Below are 22530 nucleotides of genomic sequence, written 5' to 3'. Positions count from 1 at the left end.
ATGCACATATGTGTGCCTAAGTGCACAAACATTCCGTATCTAACCTTTGCAGCAAGAAGCTAACATGTTGGCTCACAGGCTCTGTCCTCATTTTCACCTTGTGAACCTCAGCTGAAGTTGTTGGAACTTGCTGAGGATACTAATCCAAGTCCATACCTAAGCAACTTGACTTCTTCACCCTCGAATTCACATCCCTTCCCATCTTCTCTGCATTTCAAAATCTGGAATTAAGCAAGCCTGCAGTAGATGTGCATGTTGAAATGCACTAACCCTGAAACAGATTGCTTTCTGCTTTGTAGTTTCCTTGTTGCCCAATAGCTCTGTCACTAGCCTTTTTTTTCCTGAACACCGTTTTTTCAGTACAATCTCTCCGAGAAAAAAAAGGCAGTGGGATCTCAATAACATCCTTAATAATGGAGTTATCAGGCCTTTTTTTTTTTAGAAGGTATGGTAAGACACAGCCCTAGATGACGCACACCCAATAAACAGGCAAAAATTTGCCAATCCTTGTTCTGTATTACACACCCATTGAACATTTTGGGTGGAGAACCTCCAAGGTCAAGCTCAGTTCTTTAAAAATATTTCCATTTCGACATTGTATACAGATGAGGAGGCAAAATGTCACAATCCCTAAACCTCGGTAGCCTTTTCCATTTCTATTGCAACTGTAACTGATTCCCAGAAGACATCTGTGTTTCATTGTATGGGATGCTGTACCAGGGGTAAAATTAAATATATCCCTCTCATTGCAGATCACAAATTTGCTTAAGTTGCCATTTCTTCCTTGCCTATACAGAGGCTTATTATCTACTTACTAGTTTGCTGCAGGGCTAACTGAGGGAGGTGGCGAGGGTCTCTCCTCCACACTACTTCTGCCTCAATCTGTATTGATTCAGTTTTCTGCATCATTTTTCAATCATTTCTCATCTAAAACCATGAAACATTCAATTACTGTGAACTGAATTCACATGTTTAAAGTCAGTTTCTCAGCATATAGCTTTGCCATTTCTGCCAATGGTTTTACTCTATGCTTAAGGAATTTTTAACACCAGCATGAGTGAAGCAGAAGCCACAAGGCAACAATAAACAAGTTTTGCATGTGTCCCAAGCCAGCATACATGCCAGGCATGCTTTGAAGAGCCATTACTCTGAAAAAATGCAGTTCACAGAGGTTTGCGTTTGGCTGGTTGAAGGTCACCACCAGCATGTGGGTCAGGTCAGCCCTACAGCAGACTCAGATCTGTGCATCTGGGCCAGGCAGATCTCACACGGTTCCTTCCCCACATTCCTTCCCACAACTGCGCCTTCAAGGTTTCAGGCTTGCTTCCCCATCAACCAGGGAGTTCAAAGGCCCACATTCTGCAGTAAAAGTTAAGGACAGGTGCCTCCAGCCCAGCCATCACCTTTCTGGTTTTTTCCTTCACTTTAAATGCCCACTGAATCTCCTTTCCCACATGCAGAACTTGTCCTACATGCATTCACCTCTCCAGAACAAACGATTTGGAATAAAGGTGCAGTCTTGCAGTAACAATCGCGTTAACTATTTATTCCACTGAGACAAAAGATGAGTCAACAACAGCTTTTCAGATATGGAAGAACTTTTAGTTTCTACTGCCAAAGTTATTCTCTCATCAGGGTTTGTCTTCCACAAAGTGACCTGACCCAAAGGTGCTTGCACCTGCGACCAGGCGACTCAAGGCAAAGCGTTGACATAGTATTTGACATCGTTTGGTGTGTAGGACGTCTGAGAGGAGAAAGATGAAACCAGACACGTGATGCTGATAAGAATTTCTTTTTATGTTATTCCAATAAAAAATACATTCATACAGAAATATAACAATCTTGCAAAAAACAATTTCAAATAAAATCTTGTAAAACAAAATTTTTACAAAAATCTTACAAAGAGATTCTTTAGATAACAGGGTGCTTCAAAAACAAAAAAAGAAATTTCACTAATAGAAACTTTTTCTTCTTAAATTTCAAGCAAAAATGTTTTATTTTTTTTTATTTTTCAGCTTGATTGAGGCTCAGTTATCACCTGAACAAAATGTACTTGCTTATTAAGAAAATTACAGGCATTTGACATATGGCACACAGCCCCACCTCATCCACACAAGTCTGATGGTATTTCACAATTGAGACAAGCCAGTGCAAGTTTAATTTTTTTTGTTTGGGGTTGTTGGGTTTTTCTTTGTTTGTTTTTGCTTTTGTTTACCTTCTTGATTATAAGAATTATGGCTAAGCCAAGGACAATGCAAACAAGGAGTTAAAAACACAACAAAACCCAACCCTAATAGAAATCCATTTTCTGGGAAATTTTGTTTGGTTTGGGGAAGAAAAAAAAAAGTGCATTTTCAGGCAATTTAAACCAAAAATGAAATGAGAATGATTTAAGCCTGTGTGTTCCTTAGAACCAGATCACTTGCATATACTTTTTTTTAAACCACTTATCTACATACATTTCCAGGAAGATATACCAAAATATTAGCATAGTAAGCAAGACCAATAATAAATAGAAAAAGAAACAGGTCACGTGTTTCATTGCATCGACTGTAGTGAGCTGGTTTAAAAAAAAAAAATACCGCTTTTGGACAGACTATTTCTACTCTAGGAAAAAACAGTCTTTATTTTAGCTGAACTATGTAAAATTAGAGCTCAACCACCACAACGACTAGCTCACTCACAGGTCCTCCAGTAAGCTGGAAGGCCAAAACCCGAGTGTACTTCATCTGCACACAGCTAATATTCTTTTAGCATGCCAATATTCGGTTCATATCATTCTTAAATGGCCACAGATACGCTATTCCAGACAACCTAATAACTACAAAACACAGTCAGCAGTCTGAGAAGGACTGAATGCCAACAAAGCCTTTAGCATACCATTAAGCTAAAGGTAAAGCCTCTAAAAATTCTAGATTTTAATTAACTGTATCTCTCATTTCTTTGTCTCCTTAATGACCGTATTGCGGGGGGAGAGGGAATATTTTGATGGGCTGTGGCATTTTCTAGCTATGTGTTCTAATTTTTTTCCTTTTAAAAAAAATATTTATATATTATCTATATATATACACACATACACAGACTGTACACACAAATATACATACACAATTATTTTTCTGCCCACTTTTAAAAAAAAAGTAATATAGTTTCTTTCTGTATGACCAACAGATAGCTAGATATATAGATGTGAAACTTGTGCCTTTTAAGCAAATACATCTTTGAACACTTCTGTATCTTTAATATGTATGAAAACTTGACATATTAAGTACAGTTGGGGTGTGTATATACACAGTTGTTGTGCAAGGTCAATATAAAAAAGTCTCAAGGTGGCAGAACTGGTCAGGTATTCAATTGGCTTATGCATTATACTGTAACACAGTCAAATTGTCTAAGTTAAACAAATACTGTACTGACATGAACGACTTTTCTCTATATTTGTCTTCGTGAAGGAGGACCCTGGAAGTAACCTTTTTTTCCCCTCATATTATACATTTGATACAGTACAATGCCAGGTGAAAAGAGAGCCTTAATAAAGCATGCATCACCCATACCCCTGTATAAGACCCCCTACAAGAGAAGGTCACTTGCATAAGGCACCATTATTAAGGTCAACAGTGCATTAACAGCTAGAAAACCAGAAGTTAGTCCTCAAGGCATAAATAAGAGAAAAATTAGCTGCATGAGAAAAATCAGTTTCTAACCAATAGTGGTTTTATCCACCCAACAGAAAAAATTATTCATGTTCCATACATTATGTAACATTAGACCAATTGTATTTTAGCTGCTCTTAACTGGAATCAAAACTGCAGTCCTGATTAAAGAATGGAAAAGCATATAGTTCCCCGGAACCATGCAATAACCTTTGTATTATAATGAAAAGTTATAGTTGTGTTACATTTGTAAATACACAGCTTATACAATGGATTACAAATGAGCTCTGTAGCAAGTAAAACAAGCTACTTGACACATTGCACGTTTAATAGCTGCACCAGACACCTAAAGCTCCTCTCACACAGGAACGGGGAGGTCCCCCATCTCCACTCTGGCATCCTGACTCTTTTTATTCCCCCCTTTCCCCTCTCCGTTTTCCCTCTAAAAAGGTGCAGACACCCCTCCCCCCACCCCTTGGAAATGATTGGTGGTTGTCCCATCTCACGAGATATTCCTCACATACAAGACATTCAGACTATTTTTTTCTCTTACAGTTATAAAACAACCACAAGAAAAAAAATGTGCCTCAGCATACAGTCATCAAGAGATCCTCATCGCATACAGTCGCCCAATCATTAACATTCTCAGTGCACATGCTCACGGCAAAGGCTTAGGAGCCACTCAGAAGGTTAGATACCAGTGTATGAGTCCAGGAAACCCCAAACATCACGCACCGCGGTTGCTATGCCGTTTCTTACATGACTTATTAGCCCTCAAAAGACCTTCAAGGAAGTGAGGTCCTGGAGGCAACTGGGTAGGGTGCAAAATGGCATGCTTTGGCTGGAACACGCATCCCTCCGCTCAAGGCTCTTCAACCTTGACGCCTCTTAGCCCGCAGGATTCACCTCTTGATCCATTCAGAGGTGTCTCTTCATGTGAAGGGCCAGGTGGTCAGACCTGGAAAAACACCTGCAAGGCAAAAGCCAGGTTGCGCATTAGCCCACGGCTGCTGGCACACACAACGCGGTACGCGTGGGTGAGGCACCCCCCCCTTGCTCTGCTACTCCAAAACACGGCTGGTGGAGAAGGGATTTGGCATTCCCTGGATACATGGGAACACTCAAGGTGTCCGTGGGCACCCAGGAGCTCTGCAGTCGGGTGGTAACACTAGGGACTTCCCAACACTCAACTGCAACATCAGGCTACAAACCACATCCCAAAGATTAATAAAACGGAAGGTTTTTTTCCCTCCTAAATATACAATAATCCCTTAAAACTACCAGACGCAGTTGCGTTTCCAAATGATTCCTTCACAAGTGAAAAGAAGCCTAGACTCACTTTCCAACAAGCATTAAAAATAACTATTTAAAAAGGTGCATTTCAGTCACATACCTGTCACAGTGACTACATTTAAAAGGCTTGGCACCAGTGTGCTTTCTGAAGTGTCTGGTTAATTCATCACTTCTTGCAAAACGCCACTCACACCCTTCCCATGAACATCTGTAAGGCTTTTCCCCTACAAAGAAAGCAGATTACACGTTAGTCATGACTTCATTCAAAGAAAGATAGGTGCTATCCCATTCATTTTCTATGTAAACCTCCTCCCCTCCCCCAAAGACAGCCAATTTTATTTAACCTATCTGAATGCTTCAGAACATGTAGGCAAAGAAGGCTTGCAAAATTCATCCACATGATTCCTACTTAACTATTTTGCTGCAACAACACATCAAATAATTTCATTCTTATTAAAAAAAAGCGATTAAACAGGCTCACAGGAAACAAAGAAATCCAACCTTCTACCATTCCTGTTCATCCGTAATGGCAGGCTTACTCCCAAACAGGTATCATTCACCTCATAAAGGTGATTAAAGACAGCACAGCTAGGCTCCAAAATGCAATTAGGCTACTGTATTGCATCAAAGTCCTCTGTCACTTACTCATCTGCATAACATGCAACCTCCTTTCTGCTGAGCCACATATTCTTGGAAAAGCCTGCACACCACTTCGAACACTGCTATTTCAGCATTCAAGAAATACCACTTCCATTCACAGGAACGTTCTCAGACAGACAGCACCAGGACAACAGTTCTGCAATACTTCTGAGGCCAGCAGCTATTTATGTCTGCTCAACCACCACGGTTTCAGTGGAAGTTGTTCTTTCCTCTTGAAATAATCTTGTTTTATCTGACTTCTGAATAACAACGGGAGCGTCCGAGCTTGCTCAGACTTCCCATAAAAGCCACAAAATGCTGAGCTCATGAGTCAAAATAGGATCTTTTCCTTGAATTCTCTTTCCACATCTTGGGGGGGGGGGGGGGATGACCAAACATATAGGTCTTTGGATTGGTACACCAAGAACGCCAGGCCAATTCCTCACGTTAAGCGATGACTATTGAGCCAAGGCACAGCTCTACATATCTAACTGCTGTCATAAAGAGATGTCAAGTAATAATAATGCTCAAACAAGCAAATCAGCACGCTACTTCAACCATAAAATATTTATAAAAGCCCTGAAGTGTCTATCTTCCTCACTGTCTTTCCCAATAACACACAGGATTGTTATTTTTAGTTCAGGTTCCATAACAATAAAATGCTGTTGCTTAGTATTTGGGGATGAAATTATACAGTAAATGATACATTTGTAAATCCAATTAGGCAGATATGTTAGGACTATAACACACTGTGGCTTTCCAAGATTTTTGCTGATAATGATGGCACACAAAACTGTTAAATGATTTACAGCTATAGGTATACTTTATATAATCAAGGCCTTAGGATGTTTGATTGAATAGACCCAACATAGACCGAGCCATGAAAACAAGCTCTTACAGTATTTAGTGATCCGACCGATTTTTGGATATGATGTTCCTTTTTTTGCAAGAAAGTCTCAGCTCACTTTTGCTTTAGAAACAATTGTCAACAAAGGTCTAGTGTCTATTTTGGCTAGACCTTTGCTCCTGAAGACCGCATGCTGCTGCAACTTCCCGACTATTGCCTATTTAGATGAGTGGCTCCTATTTGCTATGACAGTGGACTAATCTACCACCAACTGTCTTGTTGGCTTCAGCTCGCTTACGAAGAGAATGAGGAAGTGATGTCGTCCATGCTGGTAAGCCTCTACTACTATTACATCATCTCTCCAAACCTGGGCTCCCACCCAGTGATTATGTAACAATGTGACACCACCACTGTCAGGGGTATTCCCTACAGTACTTGCCAACTCTTAATAAGCATACGGTTACTAACCTGTATGAGTGCGCTGATGTGCTTTCAGATGTGAACTTTTGGTGTAAACTTTCCTGCAACCGTTAAAATGACACCTGTGAACACGCCTTCTGCCATCTGGCGAGGTGTCACCATTGGCGGGTGTACCTTTTTCTGCAGTCTTTCCAGCGGTACCGGTACGGATTTTCCCCGGTGAATGCAACTCACCCGGCGTACAATTCCATAGCTGGGAAGAAGGCTCCTTGCTCAGCTCAGGAGATGAAGGGGGAGTGGAAGTGACAGATGAACTCAAGTTTCCTGAACTGGCTAAAACATCACTTATAGGGTCAGAGGTAAACTTTGTTGTGGGCGAGAGCTCCTCAGAGCTGTCTGAAGATTCGCTGCTCACGTCAGAATTCAAACTGTTGGTCTCTAAGTTCTGACTAGTAAGATTGTCCTCTTTTGGGACACATGTGTTCTTCAGTTCAGATTCCTCCTTTTTCTCACGTGCCAGAATAATTTTGGTCCAGAGATCCTCTTGGCTATCAAATTTGATTTCAGACGCAGAAACATAGCAGGGTTCACTTTGAAGATACCGTTCCAGCTCCAAACATGTCTAGGTGAAAGAGAAGGAAGAAAAAAGAGAAAAGTTACAAGCTTGCTTAAAAATAAACCCAATTGTATTTTACACTTCAAAAAGCAAGCAGGATTGTAGTACGTTCGATTTGAGGTTTCTAGGTTCAAAACAAATTAAAGGCTCCTCCAGCCGTAACTAGGTGACTGTTATGATGAAAAGAAATCAGTTTTCAAGACCTGGGCAGGAGTTCAAACGCACAGCTGAAGGTGCAAGTCAGCTTTGGTTTCCAAAATAGCATTCTAATGAGTCAGTCAAATTATCATCACTCTCATCATAAAATCTGTGTTTTCAGTAGGCTGACGTTGAAAAGGACCATAGAGAACCACAACAAATAATTACACTTCGCTCTTGCGCCTCATCTAATTTCAAATTGTTTTGTATCCCTCTCACACAAACACGAGGCTGAAAGGACCCAACTGAACACAATGTGCTCTGACACGCAGTTAAAACCTAAATGCTGTGTCAGAAAACAAAGCCACATTTCAGCATGGCTGCGGAGCTGCGGGTCTGTCTTCTGGGGACATCAATGGAGCAGCAGACATCCTCCCATTTCCTGTGCATGAGAACGCAGCACACTCGACTTTCAAAGAATGTCATTTCCAAGCGTACTGGCATGCACGCCACATAGCTCCAACTGCTCCCGTGAGTGTTTGGAGGAACACGGGGAACTTCAACAGCAGAGGAGAGGGGAGAAAAAAGTTCCAGAATAGAAATGTCCTATTCTATAGGATGCAAAACGGGAAATTACTCCGAGGTCCTGCTGGGAGTCCCACAATGAACAAGAACTTTATCTACTGGCCAAGAGTGCAACTGTATGAGTCATCTCTCTCTTTCTTTCACGCAATGCCAAAGGAGACTTCCTTTTAAAACCCTGACCATCTGCCAAGAAAGTACTCTGTTCAAATATACATGCAACAGTACATGGACAACTTCCCCCCCCATCCGCATTCCCCTCTACTCCATGAAACGAAACAAAACAAAACAAAAAACAAAACCACCCTAAATGGGTGAAGCTGCAGTTTTCAATTTCAATTCACCCTGCTGACTTTCTAGCCATTTTCAGAGAACAAAAAAAAAAAAGGGTATGAACTGTTATGGCAACAAGCTGATGTTTTGGGATTATTCTTTCCACTATAGGAAATGATCCATATGGAAGTGTTACACAGAAAATGGACACACCAAGTTTCCATACCAAACTCTACTTATTTTAGCAAGATCATCTCTTCCAAGCCCGGTAGCAAAACCTGATCCCAAATGCCACACATTCCCCTCACAGCCCCTTCCCATCTGTCCAAGAGCGGAGCTGCCATGGGAGCAGCCTCCATTCTCCCCCAGCACCGCTCAAGTAAACTGGGTCACATGTTCTGTCCAGGCTAGGAACGTGGGCAAAAATAGGAAAAAAAAAACCCAAACAGCCCCAAAACCAAACCCACCGATGCACACAATATTTATGTATTTGTCTATAATTAGGTAACTGGTTTGCAATGCACGTTAAAAACAAAAAAGGTTTTGACAGGGACAACACAATAGTGTATTGATTTTCCATGAAAACAGGTAAAAAAGCATTTATCAAGATCTTGTTAAACTTTCATATTTCCAGCTAATTTAAATTCCTCATTAGGTAATTAGTAATGGGGACCGGAGTGAAGCTCTCTCCGACTTTAAATGCCTCTGAAGGCTACTGGGAACGAGGGCTGGCCCTTCGCCAAAAACCCAAATGCCTGAAGGAAACTACTTAGCTCCATTTCAACCACGTACTACGAAGCTGCCTCTTTGAAAGGGGAAAGGGGGGAGGGAAAGGAAAAAAAAAAGGCATTGCATACAATTAGTAAGCATGTGAAGGTTGTAACACTTTGCATTGCAACCTTCTCGGAAAGGCTCCTTCGTCCCTCTGAAAAGCCAGCAGGTATTTGATCCGGTCTCCGGGCTGAGCAGCACCCGGCCGGGGAGCGGAGCCAGCGGCCCCGGCCCCCCGGGTAAGGCAAAAATGTCAGCGGCGACCGCAGCTCCTGCCATCCCGTTGTTTGGATCAAATTAAGGAGGGAAAAGAAAAAATAAAAAGGGGGGGGGGAAAAGGGAAAAAAAGCGCAACAAAATATGTCCATTAAAGGGAAGGAGCCTCCGTTCTTCCTCCTTCCCGACCACGGCAATTAGCACAAGGGGATCGCTGTCATATGACTGACAACTCACGGACTCTGCAAAGCTCCCTGCGCTGGGAAACAGCTACATTATATACATACGAATATATGCACACACACAGATACGTGTACACATGTGTACATACACTCCTGTGGGCTTTTCTTCCCCATCATCGCCAGGAAAAAAAGTAAAAATAATAATTAAAAAAACCCACAACACAGCAAAGGGAGCAAAGCAGCCCTTGGCCAAGGCAGGGAGCTCGGATGACAAGACCCAGCTGTGGAGTTTGGACCTGGTACAAGCGCAAAACTTTTGCCAGGACTCGGTGTGCAGCAGGCGGGAGCGGAGCGCCGGGCTCCGCGCCGCTGCGGGAGCGGGGCGCGGAGCGGGGAAGGGAGCGGGGCGCGGAGCGGGGCGGCTGGGCCCGCCGCCGGGCTGACAGCCCCCGGCACGCCGGGCCGGGCGGTACGTAAGGAGAACGGAGATGCTCAGCTCCTTACGTTCACCTCGGGACTCTTCCCCCAAAAAAAGCCGTCTTATTTAACACCGAAACACCTGCTTCAAAACACCTCTACAGATTTGTGCTTAATTCTCCCCAGACTCGTTGCTGACACTCGGGCTTTTTTTTCTTTTCCTTTTTTTTTTTTTTGTTAAATCCGCTCATCCTTTAATACGGCTTAAAAAAACCCCAACAACAACAACAACAACATCGACATCCTCGTTTACCTGTTGCCAATATTCCTCCAGGGACGGCAAGGCTGAGAAGTAACCCGTGTCGTGCACAATCTGGAGTTCCTGGAAGATGCTGCACATTGGGAGAACATCCATGTCTCAAGTTGCAACAACAAAGTCAGTGCTGGTTACCAAAAATACAGATGCCTCCTTTATGTGCAGGGGTTGAGGGGTGTGTGCGGGGGGGTGTCAAACCTCTGCTCTCAGTTTCCAAGCCCCCCCCCTTCCTCCAGAGAAGAAAAAAAAAAACCGATTGTATATATATAGATATATATTAATTCCTTGAGGAGCTCGGGGAGGAAAAAAGACCCAAAGTTTCATGCAAAGTTTAATTGCACAGCAAGGCAGGACGTCTCCCGAGGCGGCCGCGGCGGCTCTCCCCTCCCGCGGCCGGCGGAGGACACTTGCGCAGGAGCGGACTCAATATTTGCAAACACGGCGCTGACTGCAAATGTTAACCCCCTGCAAAACTTCCCTATTCAAAGCTCAGCCCGGCCGCGCCGCCGCCCCCGCCCCCCGCGCCCTCCCCCGCCCCGCGTGATCCCATGACGCCGCCTGCCGCCGCGGCCCAATCTCCGCCACGCACTCCGCGCCCCGCGTGCCAATGATGTCAGAGCCGCCCAATCGCCGCGCGGCAGGCACCGCGGCTCCTCCTGGCGTGACCGAGCCTGGCCGTGACGGCTCCCGCCATTGGCCCGATTCGAAATTCGCTCCCTCCTGATTGGCGAGCTCGGCGGCAGGCTATTTTTAGCAGGGTATATAAAGCGGGAGAGCGGCTGCTTTTTGGGCTGGGGAGGTGTGTGCTCGCGCGGCGGCCGCGCGAGAGGGAGCCGCGCGGGGGAGGGGGGCCGCGCGCTGCGCTGCGCTGCCGGCGGCGGGCGCGGAGGGCGCTGCGGAGCCGCCCGCGCCGTGAGGCGGCCGCGGCCGCTGCGACGGGGCGGAGGGGAGGCGGGGATGCTCTCTTCGGCCGGAGGAAGCTCCCCCGCGGCGCCGGGCCGCCCCGCAGGACGTTCGTGGGGCGGGGAGCCGCGGTTGCCCGGCAGTGCTGGGGCCCTGTGCCTGGCCGGGCCGTCGGTGGTGTTGGGGTGTCCTGTCTCGTCGGGGGGTAACCGCGCCCCCCCCCCCCCCCCCCGTGGCGCTTCCCCACAAGGCTCCAAGGCAAAATCCACATGCTCGACTGGTGTCCTGAGTTGTGCTTTCCCAGTGAGCAGGAGGGCCAGGAAGTTTCTTTTCGTTGTCCCCTAAGGGACAGCCGAGGCCCTGGTTGACGCTTCAGTGAGGGAGCTAGATCTGAAAGCGGAATAGGACGATCGTTATGATGGGGCTCTGTGTGGAGGTCTTCCCTCCTTGGGCTGGGGACTCGCTGCTGCCCTGGGGATGGGTACCATGGCAGGCGCACGGACAGTGATCCTCCGGCATAAGTTCATTCTTTAGTGCTCACTTCCACCTGAGCACAGATAATTTATTTGTGTGTTGGTATCGGAGCACCAGTGTTTTTAAGACTAGACCCGTCCATGATATGGATGTCTTAAGATAATTTAAGAAAATGTGGTTGTTAGCTTTCCAAAGGAGTGTCCAGCACATGGAACAAATGCTCCTAATGTCTTTCTTTTAATAAAGGACTTCTAATTTTCTGCTGATGTTTCCATCATAATCTCTGCTCTGTTATTTCCATTTCCCCACTTCTCTCTGTATCTGTTGCTAGTTATCTACAGATGGTAACTAAAGTATTTAATGTTTGTTTCTCTGCCTACTGTCTCCTGTGAGCTAGTGATCGCAGGTGTGAAAATGTCAGTCTAACTCTTCATCCCCTAGCCCCTCATAAACTATTAATATGGCTATTCCATAAACAAACAACTGGTGTTCGTGGTTGGGTTTTCCTGTGTCTATGAAAAAAAAGCCTAAGGTCAATTAGAGCATTATTTTATGTTTAGAAAAACAAGCCAATGCTGAAGACTCGAAACATCTAAATCCAGAGCACTAAGCTCACTTGGTTTAGTCAGTAATTCTTTACTTGGCTTCACATGGCCAAATAAATATATATCCAAAATTGCCTTGCAGACAACAGATAGTGCAGATAGGTTTGTGTCTACTTGTGTCCAAAAGTAGATCCTCCGAAGAAAAGTGCAGAAGAAAAATAAAGCCCTCTTAAGTAGATGAATTACACACCTTCCTTGAGCCTACTTTTAGTTCTGTAGAGTTAAATATTTTGTGGCCTGAAATGCGGTGTGGGCTCCAGTCAAATATAACCTGGTAACACGACTCTGGAAATCCTTAGTGTTTATTTAACTGACCCACTCCCTCTTTGGAGAAGATTTTATTTTCAAACATAGTGACGGTGAGTGCAACTGTCCACTCTCTATTTTACACTTGCCCCTTTTTAGCTGTGTTTCATGTGAGAGAGATCTGGGCTTGTCAGAGACTGGATGAGATTTACTGTGCCCATGTAGAGCTTGAAGCATAAGGATCTTATTTTGTACTGTTATCTTCAGATGGGCAGTATTTCCCAGTGAAGGACAACTGGGGGTAGCAGATGTAAATTGATGGAGAAGCAATATTAAAAAGAAAAAGAAAGGTCCTTTAATAAAATGCATTTTTAGTTGACAAGTAAGCTTTTCTGTACTTCTGCCAGTCTGTGATGAAGATTATTGCCATAGGAAAAAATAAACCAAATCAAGGAAAACCATGGCACACGTGACTATGGTGCAATAAAAGCTGTTTAAGTTATATCCTGGTTAAATGCTGGCTTTGATTAGGCCATTATCAATGGGTATTTAAAAGAAAATTGACATAAGTGTGGATGTGTTAGTTCTAGGTTACAACTGTATTAACAAATTTTAATCTAAAGTAACAAAAAGCATCATTAGAACTAAAGGTCAATCACAGATAAGAAAGAATGGGTAAGACTGTATGTTGAAGTAAACAGACGTAGTGTTTTTGCCTGGTATATTTTTAATCAGGAATTAAAATGAAACAGTAAGTCAATAACATGCTGTGGTTTAGGAGACTGTTCCATGGAACGCAAGCTGAAGGGAAGCTACTGGCACTAATAGCAGCCAGGTGGAATGAAGGGATGGCGTGTGAGTTGAAGGGAATTTATTGTGGTCTATGGAGGATAATAAACATAGGACAAATTTTAATAGGCCCCAAAATGAAAGAAAATGAAAGAATGAACTAGTGGAGATGCTTGAAGATATAATTTAGTCCTTAATTACTTTCTTCAAGCTATACATAGTAGTGAAGTTTCAAACATCCATTTTGTACCACTGGGATTTTTTGAGTCATGCGCCAGGGTGGAAATTACCTTGAAAACCTTAAATAAAAACATGTTCTAACTTAAAAAAACCCAAACCAAAATCAGTCAGTCCCTTGCGACTACACCACTTTATTTAGATGTGCCAACCAGAGACAGAGACCACCTGATTTAGAGCAGAGGCCTCTTCATTTACTGTAGTGGTGAAGGATGCCGAAGCATGTGTACTGAATGGGCAGTGCTAATGGGTAGGGAGGGAATACCGCTATTGAGTTTCTTCGATAAATTTCTTGTGACCGCCTTACAGCTAATTCAGTATGTATGCCCTTGATTATGTAGAGGTAGTCACAGATTTCCGTCCCGTCCTGTAAATGTTCAGTGTGTTTTTAACTCTGTATGATCTAGGTCATTTATAAAAGTAGCAAAAATTAGTACAAATTATATAGGATTACTCCAAATGTCAGTGCTCTGCCTGTGGAGTTGCACAACAGCTTTTAAGTAGGACTGTCCGCAATTTAGGATAATCAGCCAATTTACCCCTTTAAGGCTGCTGATTTACAAATATGTGCAGAGAAAAAAGCCCTGTGTGCTTTAATTTTTTTTTGGTTCATTAATTTTAACAAGGTTCTGTCTGAAAAGCTCTATTGCCACATTAAATGCCCCACCACTTCTCTGTAGTAACTGCTTTTGTCAGGGATGGTGGACTGTTCCTGGAAAATCTGCTGTCCGGCGTAGCGGGCGACAGACGGTGTTTTCCAGGTGGGCTGAGCTCCACATGAGGCAGGGGGAGCACCTGTTCTGTTCTTGGAATATTCATGCATTTTTAGAGGACACATTAACTTGCTTTGCACTGTATTCAGTGCTGAGAGTAAGAAGAGGGGAAAACCTCCTAAAAATGGTTCACGTACGTCAGATGCAGGGAGGTTAGATGAAATGGGCAGGAATCAATAGCTTGTGGTTTGATTAGGATAAATGGACTTTATTTGGGGGAAAAGAGAGAGAGAGAGAGGGTGTCAAGTGCATGAAAGCATTGTCGGTTAGCAGAGAACACTACTTGAAATGATCTGCTTCCGAGGTGGTAAGTTGCTAAATCAAAAACTAGCATGCAATGTGATTCTGCCACAGATAAAGTAAATGCTCTTTGAGGATCTATAAATAGAACTGTTATGAGTAGGCAAGCAAGTGGGGTGATTCCTGATCTGTCACTCTGGCAGAATTAGAGAATTACATTTCAGACCATCAGCTAGCCTAAGACAGAGTGAAAGGTAAAAGAATTAAAAAAGAAATAATGACAAAAATACAGTAAGGAAGAATTTAGGTCAATGTGACCTGAACTTGTTCAGCAGACACAGAAAACAGTTAGGAGAGGTGATGTGTTGCCCTACAAATACTGGTAAACAATTAACCAGAATGGAGGGAAAAAACTGTTGTCATTAGCTAATGTGAACAGAACATGAACCAGTGACCCACAACTGAGTCAAAGAGAGGTGGTGTGGGTTTTTGTTTTTGTCATTTTGTTTCTTTTTTTACTCTTCAGACCAAACCCAGAGCTATGTAATTTCTGCAGTTTACCTGTTATGGAGCCTTGGAGTTCATGCTTTTAAGCTCCTGTTTTCACTTTGATACTCCTAGACGTGCCTAAACAGTCGATGAGGAGGCAGTGCTCTGGGAACTGCTCTGTGATCCCCATCAGCACCCAGAAACAGCATTAGAACAAAAGGTATCGACAGACACTCCTTCGTCAGGCAGACGTACTGTCGAATGTCTTCCTTAAGTCTGCATACCCTCGCCTTGAAGGCAATTACATTTTCCATTTCCATAACTGGCACTGGAAAGGTGATTCTGTCTTGGTGCTGTAATTACAAGTGATGGTCCTGTAATTCCCAGCCTATTTGCAACCAGTTTAGTGTACCTGTTTCCTCATGTGCCAGTGTTGTCTTTCTACTTTAAATAGGTCTTTTTCCTCCCTGATGCTTAGCTGCTGGACATATTTATGACCAAAGCATATATTCACTTTCAGCTTTTTCTTGGGTGACTGTATTAGCAAAAAATTAGACCTCATTTCCATAAGAGGCTCAGTTGAACACTCTGCTTAATAGTACACAAGAGTATTATTAGTAGTTATAAGTCCTAATTGAATAGGTATTTCATGGTTTCCAGTATAGCGAGTATCACTTACGGGTTTTTAAAGTATTTAAAAGCACTTGTCCTATACAGGGTAAAGAAAAATTGCACTTCAAAAAGTTACCAGTTTTCATTTTTGTGGTATCTGAACTTTAGGATGACTACTTTTCTAGCAGTGCATAAAATCTTCCATGATTTAGAAGACCTGAATGTGTATTCTTAAGAAAAATAAAATAAATAATAATAATAAAAAGTATGAGGTAGCCCTCCAAACCTTTTTTTCTAAGTATCTAAGTATGAGTAATAAATAAAAAGAAAACCACACTTTCTTTGCAAAGCATCTTTAGGAAATATGGGGTTTAGGGTAAGTGTCTTCATAAGAAGTAGCAAATGCAAGCAACTGGGACTTGTCTGATGCCAAGTTATTTGGCTGCTTTCAGGAAGTTTATTGACTGCTTCCCCAGGTGGAGGAGCAGGAATTGCTGTGATTAATGGTGAAAACAGCAGCTTGAGCTAAGAAAAAAAACCCCAAACCTGTGTCGCTGAGCATTTTGTTGTTTTCATATGACCATTTCTTCCTTTTTGCCATTGCTAATTAGGGACCATTATTTAACAGTGCATTAAAGTGGGAAACTTAATTCAGAGCAATTTTGGAAGCTGTGAGAAAAGGAACCCAACATGAACCAATCATTTTGTGGAGCGAGAGACTGGAGGACTAATGATTGTTAGAAATAGCTGGACCATCTCACTAGCTGCTTGTGAGGCTTAGTAAGAGTATATAGAATTAGATTGTAACTGCAAACTTTAATAGAAGAATGCAAAAAAATATTTCTAAGCAGTGATGCCAATTAGACATAGGGCTGGCTTGCTTGGAGTGGTTGTGAAACTGCCTTTTTTGGGAATTAGTCACAGCAAGACTAGACAAGGGGTTGTGTGGAAGCCTCAGCCAAGAACGGGAGACCTTTTCCTTGGAATGAACTACGTGGCCCATGGTGTCTTTTCCAACTCGTAACATCTCTGCTCTGACTTTATGTGAATCGTATTATGTGAGTTGTAAATTTTGTAAAGGATTTCTCTCTTATGTCACAGTACCCCTTTCTGTGATGTATGGGAGAAAGAAAAACCACCTAACTGTTGCTGCAACAATAGGGATCTTTCCTATTTCCAAGGCATGGGATGAACCTTTCGGCCCTTGCAGCTTGACTTGTTTGTTTGGTGCCATGGTGCAGGAGAGCGATCTAATTGTGTCTCTCGTTATGAGAAGTGGGAGTCAGTGCTGATTCCCCCCGTCTCCATTAACATAAGCTGCAAAATTGGGTACAGTGTCTTATATATATGGCCATATATATGTATTTGAGAGCAAAATGAACTGTGGCCTTCTTTGGGACACAAGGAAATAAACATAGTCATTAAAGAGTCAGCACCGTTACCACATAGTGAACCTTTACTCACTGTTCCCACCTATTGTTATTTGAAATATCCCATTTCCTGTTTTCAGTAACTGTTGCCAACGGGCAGGATTCAGATCTCATTCACATCAGTGTAACTCTGGTAGCTTCGGAAGATCAGCAGGGAAAAGGAAATGAAAAGCAAGTGACCATGATGAAGTAATCCTGAGTTTCCACTGTAGTGTTCTGGGTTTAGTCCCAGTCAGTGTCAGAACTCAGCCTGGTGCATGGGAAATCAGGAAAATTACTATTTGCTGTGTAAGCCCCAAGACAGACCCCATCAATATACTCACATTATTGTCATTATTGCTATCGTGCACTAGGATGATAGCAGTAATAAAATAAGGATATTTACTCTGTGAGTATCTGAGATGAATGGGTATATATACACATATATACACACATAATAACTAGTTACTTGTTGATTCATGGAAGCTTCTTGGATGCTAACTGTGAGACTGCAAAGTTGTAAGAAATATATAAATGACTCTGTAAAAAGAGTGTTTTTCCTGAGAGTTTATATTCCAGCCTGGTGGAAAAAAAAAAACAAAAACAACAAAAAAACAAAGTGCGGGAGAATGGATTTGTTCAAAGTGTGGGAGAAATGATTTATTATCTGAATGCTATAATGAGGAAACAGAAACATAGAGGTAATTGGAAGATCAGACCCACAAAGATACCTCTCAACTCTCAGTCTGCTTTCTCTGCAGGGAGATTTGTTGGAAATGTAAATGCCTATAAAGCACTGTGAATCCTTGGCTAGTATTATCTCTGGGTCTCAGTTCCCTAACTATACAAAAAGGATACTACTTCCTTTCTGCAGTCTATGCCAAATGTAAGCTTTGGCCCAAAATCACAAAGAGAGATTATGGCGGAGCCAAGAAATGAACTCAGATCTTCTGAGTCCTAATCCGAGCTTGTTATCATAAGCTCATCTTTCATTTGCTTTTGAATAACAACCAAAGTGTTAACCCTATTTCTATATATTTACAACCTGATGGAGTTCTTATCTGTGGTGGTGATTTCATTTCCTGCTGGCAATTTAACAAGCCTTTTAAAGCTTTTTCCCCCTGTAATTTTTTTTTTTTCCCCCAGAGATAGGCAGCTTCCTTCAAGATTTCTCCAGGAAAGCTTGCCTGTCTTCTTTGGAGGTGTACGCTATGTGATTTTTACCTGGTGCAAAAATAATCTATTAGCATTTTTTAATTAAATGGTGTTCTTCTCTGTCTTCCTTACCTGTCATTTGTATCTAATCCTTCTGCCTCAAAAATATGTAGACATTTTTTAGAAGATGTCCTAAAAGATTTTTGCCAAATAAAAAAGTTTTGCTTTAAATGAGCACTTTTTGGGTTTAAATGCTCCAGGCAACTTGCTATTTTCAAGGGGCAAACAATTAAGTTAATATGCATACACAAAAGCCAAAATCTTTCTCTCTAGATCTTTTCCATTCTCTTGCAGTTTATGAAATTTATTCATGTGGGGATTTTTTTAAATCTCATTTGGCATTCATTTGGAAATCATGGATTTCAGAGGCATGATAGAAATAAAAAGTTGTGTTCTTTGAAACGAATACATTGCCTTGTTGTTTTAACTTGAGGGAGAAAATCTTTAAGCAGTTGATCTTTTTAGTATTATCTGATTTAATATGAAATCACACTTTTATTTAAGGAATGCTGATGGCCCTTTGAGAAAAATAGTGTTTTGAGATAATTGTGCCTACGTGTTGTAAATCTAATTTTGATAGAAATAAAAAGTGCTTTCTCATTGTTTCTAAATGTCATTGTTAAGAATGTCTTCAGTACAGCAGGGTCTTTAAGAGTGTATCTGATTTTTTGGGTCTTGTCTACCTGAAACTTAATCCATCAAGATGAATGTGGAAATAATTTGATCCAAAACATTACACACATGAAAAGAATTAACCACCCATCCTGCACATGTTTGTTGCTAAACGTTTACACAGTGATGACCCAAACTATGCAATAGTCAAGCAAATTGAAATACAATGCCTACAGAAGCAGTCATGCTAGGGAAAAAAGAGATTTATACTTCTGTAGTTATTATTATTATTCATTGTTTATGTTGTGATAAAACCTAAATGCAACAGCAATGCTGAATCCCATTGGGCTACATGTGGCAAGAACACACACTAAATGACAGTCCCTATCCCAAAAAGATTAGTTAAACATGACTTTAATTAGGGCTGATCGGTCGCTTTACAGAGTGTATTTCTGCTGGTAACTATTTCAAGATACAACATATTAGTTATGGCTGCACTTTTCCTAGTTTTATCAACAGCTGATGTCAGGGTTGTCTTTAGGGGGAAGGATGTAACATGGCAATTTCCCAGGATTAAGAGGGGTCCCAGCTTGGCTAAGTGATGTAGCAGTGGGAACAGAAAGGAGTGGTGGGAGGGTGCTGCTGCCAAAGGGCCTCACGAGCATGGCAGTGCCTCTGGCTGAAATTCGGGGATCCTCTGTGTCACTGCATTTGAATACTTAGTTTTTGGTGAGAACAGCTAGACTCATGAGTTGACTTGTAGACCTCATGGTACTATCCAAGCTGTACAGATAGGTACATCCACACAGGCAATCTCTTGCCTGACCAGCCTTAAGACAGACAAAGCAGGGTGAAAGGAAGCTGCAGTGTTTCCAACTTACAGACTAGATCTGAAACATCGAAAGTTTGTCTGTGCAGGGAGATTAACATTGCAGTGAGATTCTTCAGTGGAAATGTTTCCTGCTAACTGACAAGCAGTATCTCTGTCCAGATGAACAGATGGCTTTTGCTTCACTGTGACTCATTATTGCTACATGGTGGGAATGTCCTCTGAAGTATGAGCTTTGGGGGTTTCTATCCTTTGCTCCTTTGTGCTGTTGCTGGGCCCAAAGCATTGCAGAATTGCTCTCTAGCTTTTGGCTGATGTTCATATTATTATTTTTTAGCGATGTAGGCAGCAACCGTTGAAAAGACCATGTTTCTTTTAGGGAGGTTGTCTCATAATTTGAAAGGGGATATGCCTAAACATGATCACAGAGGAGAAGAAGTCATAGAAGGAAGAAGAATAACTGGTCAGAATGTCATGGAAAGCAGTGTGGGAAGTGAAGCACAAAAACGTTGGGTATTGTAAGGTGCCTCCTTGTTTGAAGGAGAGTAAAAACTTCTTATCTGAGTGTTTAAAGGCACAAGCACACAATGGTGCGTGTATACAGATAATTAAAATACCATCAGTTGCCTGCCTCCATGAACTATTAACTCAGAGCATGCAGTGTCTCTGCACATTTGAAAAGTATCAGACGGTGCTATAGATGCTGCTTCACAAATTAAAATGACACAAAAGTCAAAAATTCAAAAAAATGCAATTAAATGTAAATAAGCTCTCCTGGAGATTTTTCAGAAATAGAAATACTGCTTGTTCAAGTAAAATTCCTTTTATTCCAGTAGCTTTCAATCTTCCCAAATCCCTGTGGGATGAAAAGATGAGCCTTGTGGCATGCTTGGAAGGTTAATGAATGTGGACTCTGGATATAGTTTCAGGGTGAAAGACTTCTTTCTGAAAACGTGTTATGGAAAGTGTTTAAAAAAGGGCACTAGTCTGAGCACTTCTTTGAGTTACCACAATAGTTCTACACAGAAAATAAACATGATTTTTATTAGCTACTGTCTATGCCATTGAAATATAGCACTGTGAATATCAGCCACAAGTAAATAGCTCCTGCAACCACTAAGCTCAGGTGTAACAAGCTGGCTTCATGAAATCGTGCTTTGTCAGACAGCTGTATTCAGCAGTAGCTCTTATATCTAAATAATCATTGGTGTAGCTTCAGATAGAGGGCCCAGCACCAGTAGCTTAATCTGCACATTGCCAAAGGGCAGGATATCTGCAACAACCCCTTCAGCTGGAATAAGTGGTTGTGCTTGTCTCACTGACAAAATAGGTCTTTGCGAGGACTGTTATTTAACCCTCAAGGTGCATCCCGGGGTCTAATAGTGCCCTGAAACACAAACCTCCCATCCTAAACTGTCACCCAAAACAGAGTCCTTTCCAATCCATTCAGATACTTCCTACAGCGTTTCAGTGTTGCTTTAGTTTTTTTCAATCTTGAGACACATCCATGTATCCGTCATCCATGCTTCAGTCTTGAAATGACATATGGAACATTCGTTTTCATACCAGGAGGCTAAAGTAGGACAGAGTTAGATAAATACACAATATGTATAATTCTTTCATCCATCGTAATCTCGGTGGATGTACTTTTATTTCAGTATAATTGCAATAGTACAGACCACTTATATAAAATCTCTAGAGCAACAATCACTTTCTGAAATTACTTTTCTTGTCAAAATTCAATATGATGGCAACTCTCAACATGATATTTAATTATTTGTAAAATGCCCTTTTTCCCTAGCCGCTCAAAAGTTCTGCATGTGCCTAACTGCATCTGACACTCACAGACCTCTAAAAAATTTAACAATATTTGGTTTTAATTTTAAGACCTTTTTCCTGGAGGCAAGTGAATAGGTGAAAATCTGAGTTCCTCCAGAAAAATAAATAGGCTGTCACTGCCTTTTTACATTTGAGAAAATCCTAAAGTGGCAACCAGGGTGCCTTTGAAGGACTCAAAAACTGGAAGCCCAAACCCAACAACACTAACACACTTGCGATATAAAGAAAATACTGACTTTTGGAACAGTGTCATGAATTTTAAGAAGCCTGACAAACAATATTTAGGATTTATTTATCTGTTGGATGTTGGTTTTAATATTACAGGTGTCATCAATCATCATGCTAGATATTTCACTGCATTCCTTCTGAGATGACTGGGAATCTTTTCAGATTTTAATAGGATCTCAATCAGATTAAAAATACAGAATTATGATCCTTCGGCTGCCTTCCATAGAGACTCCTCTGGTGTCTAATTTAGATTTCATTAGGCTAACATGATATCATTAATTAGACATTTCACTGATAAGAGAATAGATTTTCTCTTATCAAGAGAAAATCAATAGATTTTCTCAAGGGAACTTTGACATCTAATTTTCCTTGACTTCATGAAAATATTTGAATTTATATTGCATGGAGAATTATTATTAATATTTCCATTCCTGACCTTGGCACAAGAAGTAGGCATGTAGTAATGAAATACACTGATGGCACAAAGCTGAGAGATGTTGTCAATACAGAGATGGATTGTACTGTAATACCACAGAAAAAGAAATGGCCTTGAGGGCTGGGATAATATCAATGGAAAGAAAAAAACGGTATGAAATTCAGGGTCATGCACTTATGTACCAACCCCAAGAATTTATTTTGCACTGCAGGAGATCATCAGTTAGACTTGACG

At 41.7% G+C, this 22530-nt stretch overlaps 1 protein-coding gene across 2 annotated transcripts; it reads right to left on the bottom strand.

The window, feature by feature from the left end:
* Positions 1-1859: 1859 nt before the first annotated feature.
* Positions 1860-10833, bottom strand: KLF6 (KLF transcription factor 6). Of its 2 annotated transcripts, none has more exons than XM_072854658.1 (4): positions 10358-10833; positions 7084-7471; positions 5044-5167; positions 1860-4620 (listed from the first exon to the last, which is right to left on the bottom strand). In XM_072854658.1, exons 1-4 carry the CDS (start codon positions 10457-10459, stop codon positions 4569-4571), a joined length of 666 nt encoding a protein of 221 aa, XP_072710759.1. In that variant the 5' UTR covers positions 10460-10833; the 3' UTR covers positions 1860-4568. The 2 variants fall into 2 exon arrangements, with proteins under 2 accessions (XP_072710759.1, XP_072710758.1); XM_072854657.1 differs by having other exon boundaries at positions 1870-4620; positions 6898-7471.
* Positions 10834-22530: the final 11697 nt, after the last annotated feature.

Source organism: Ciconia boyciana, chromosome 2 (genome assembly GCF_034638445.1).
Source record: "Ciconia boyciana chromosome 2, ASM3463844v1, whole genome shotgun sequence".
In the NCBI taxonomy this organism is placed as follows: domain Eukaryota; kingdom Metazoa; phylum Chordata; class Aves; order Ciconiiformes; family Ciconiidae; genus Ciconia; species Ciconia boyciana.
The sequence above is the reverse complement of the archived record's forward strand: the minus strand, read 5'-3'. Positions and strand labels throughout refer to the sequence as shown.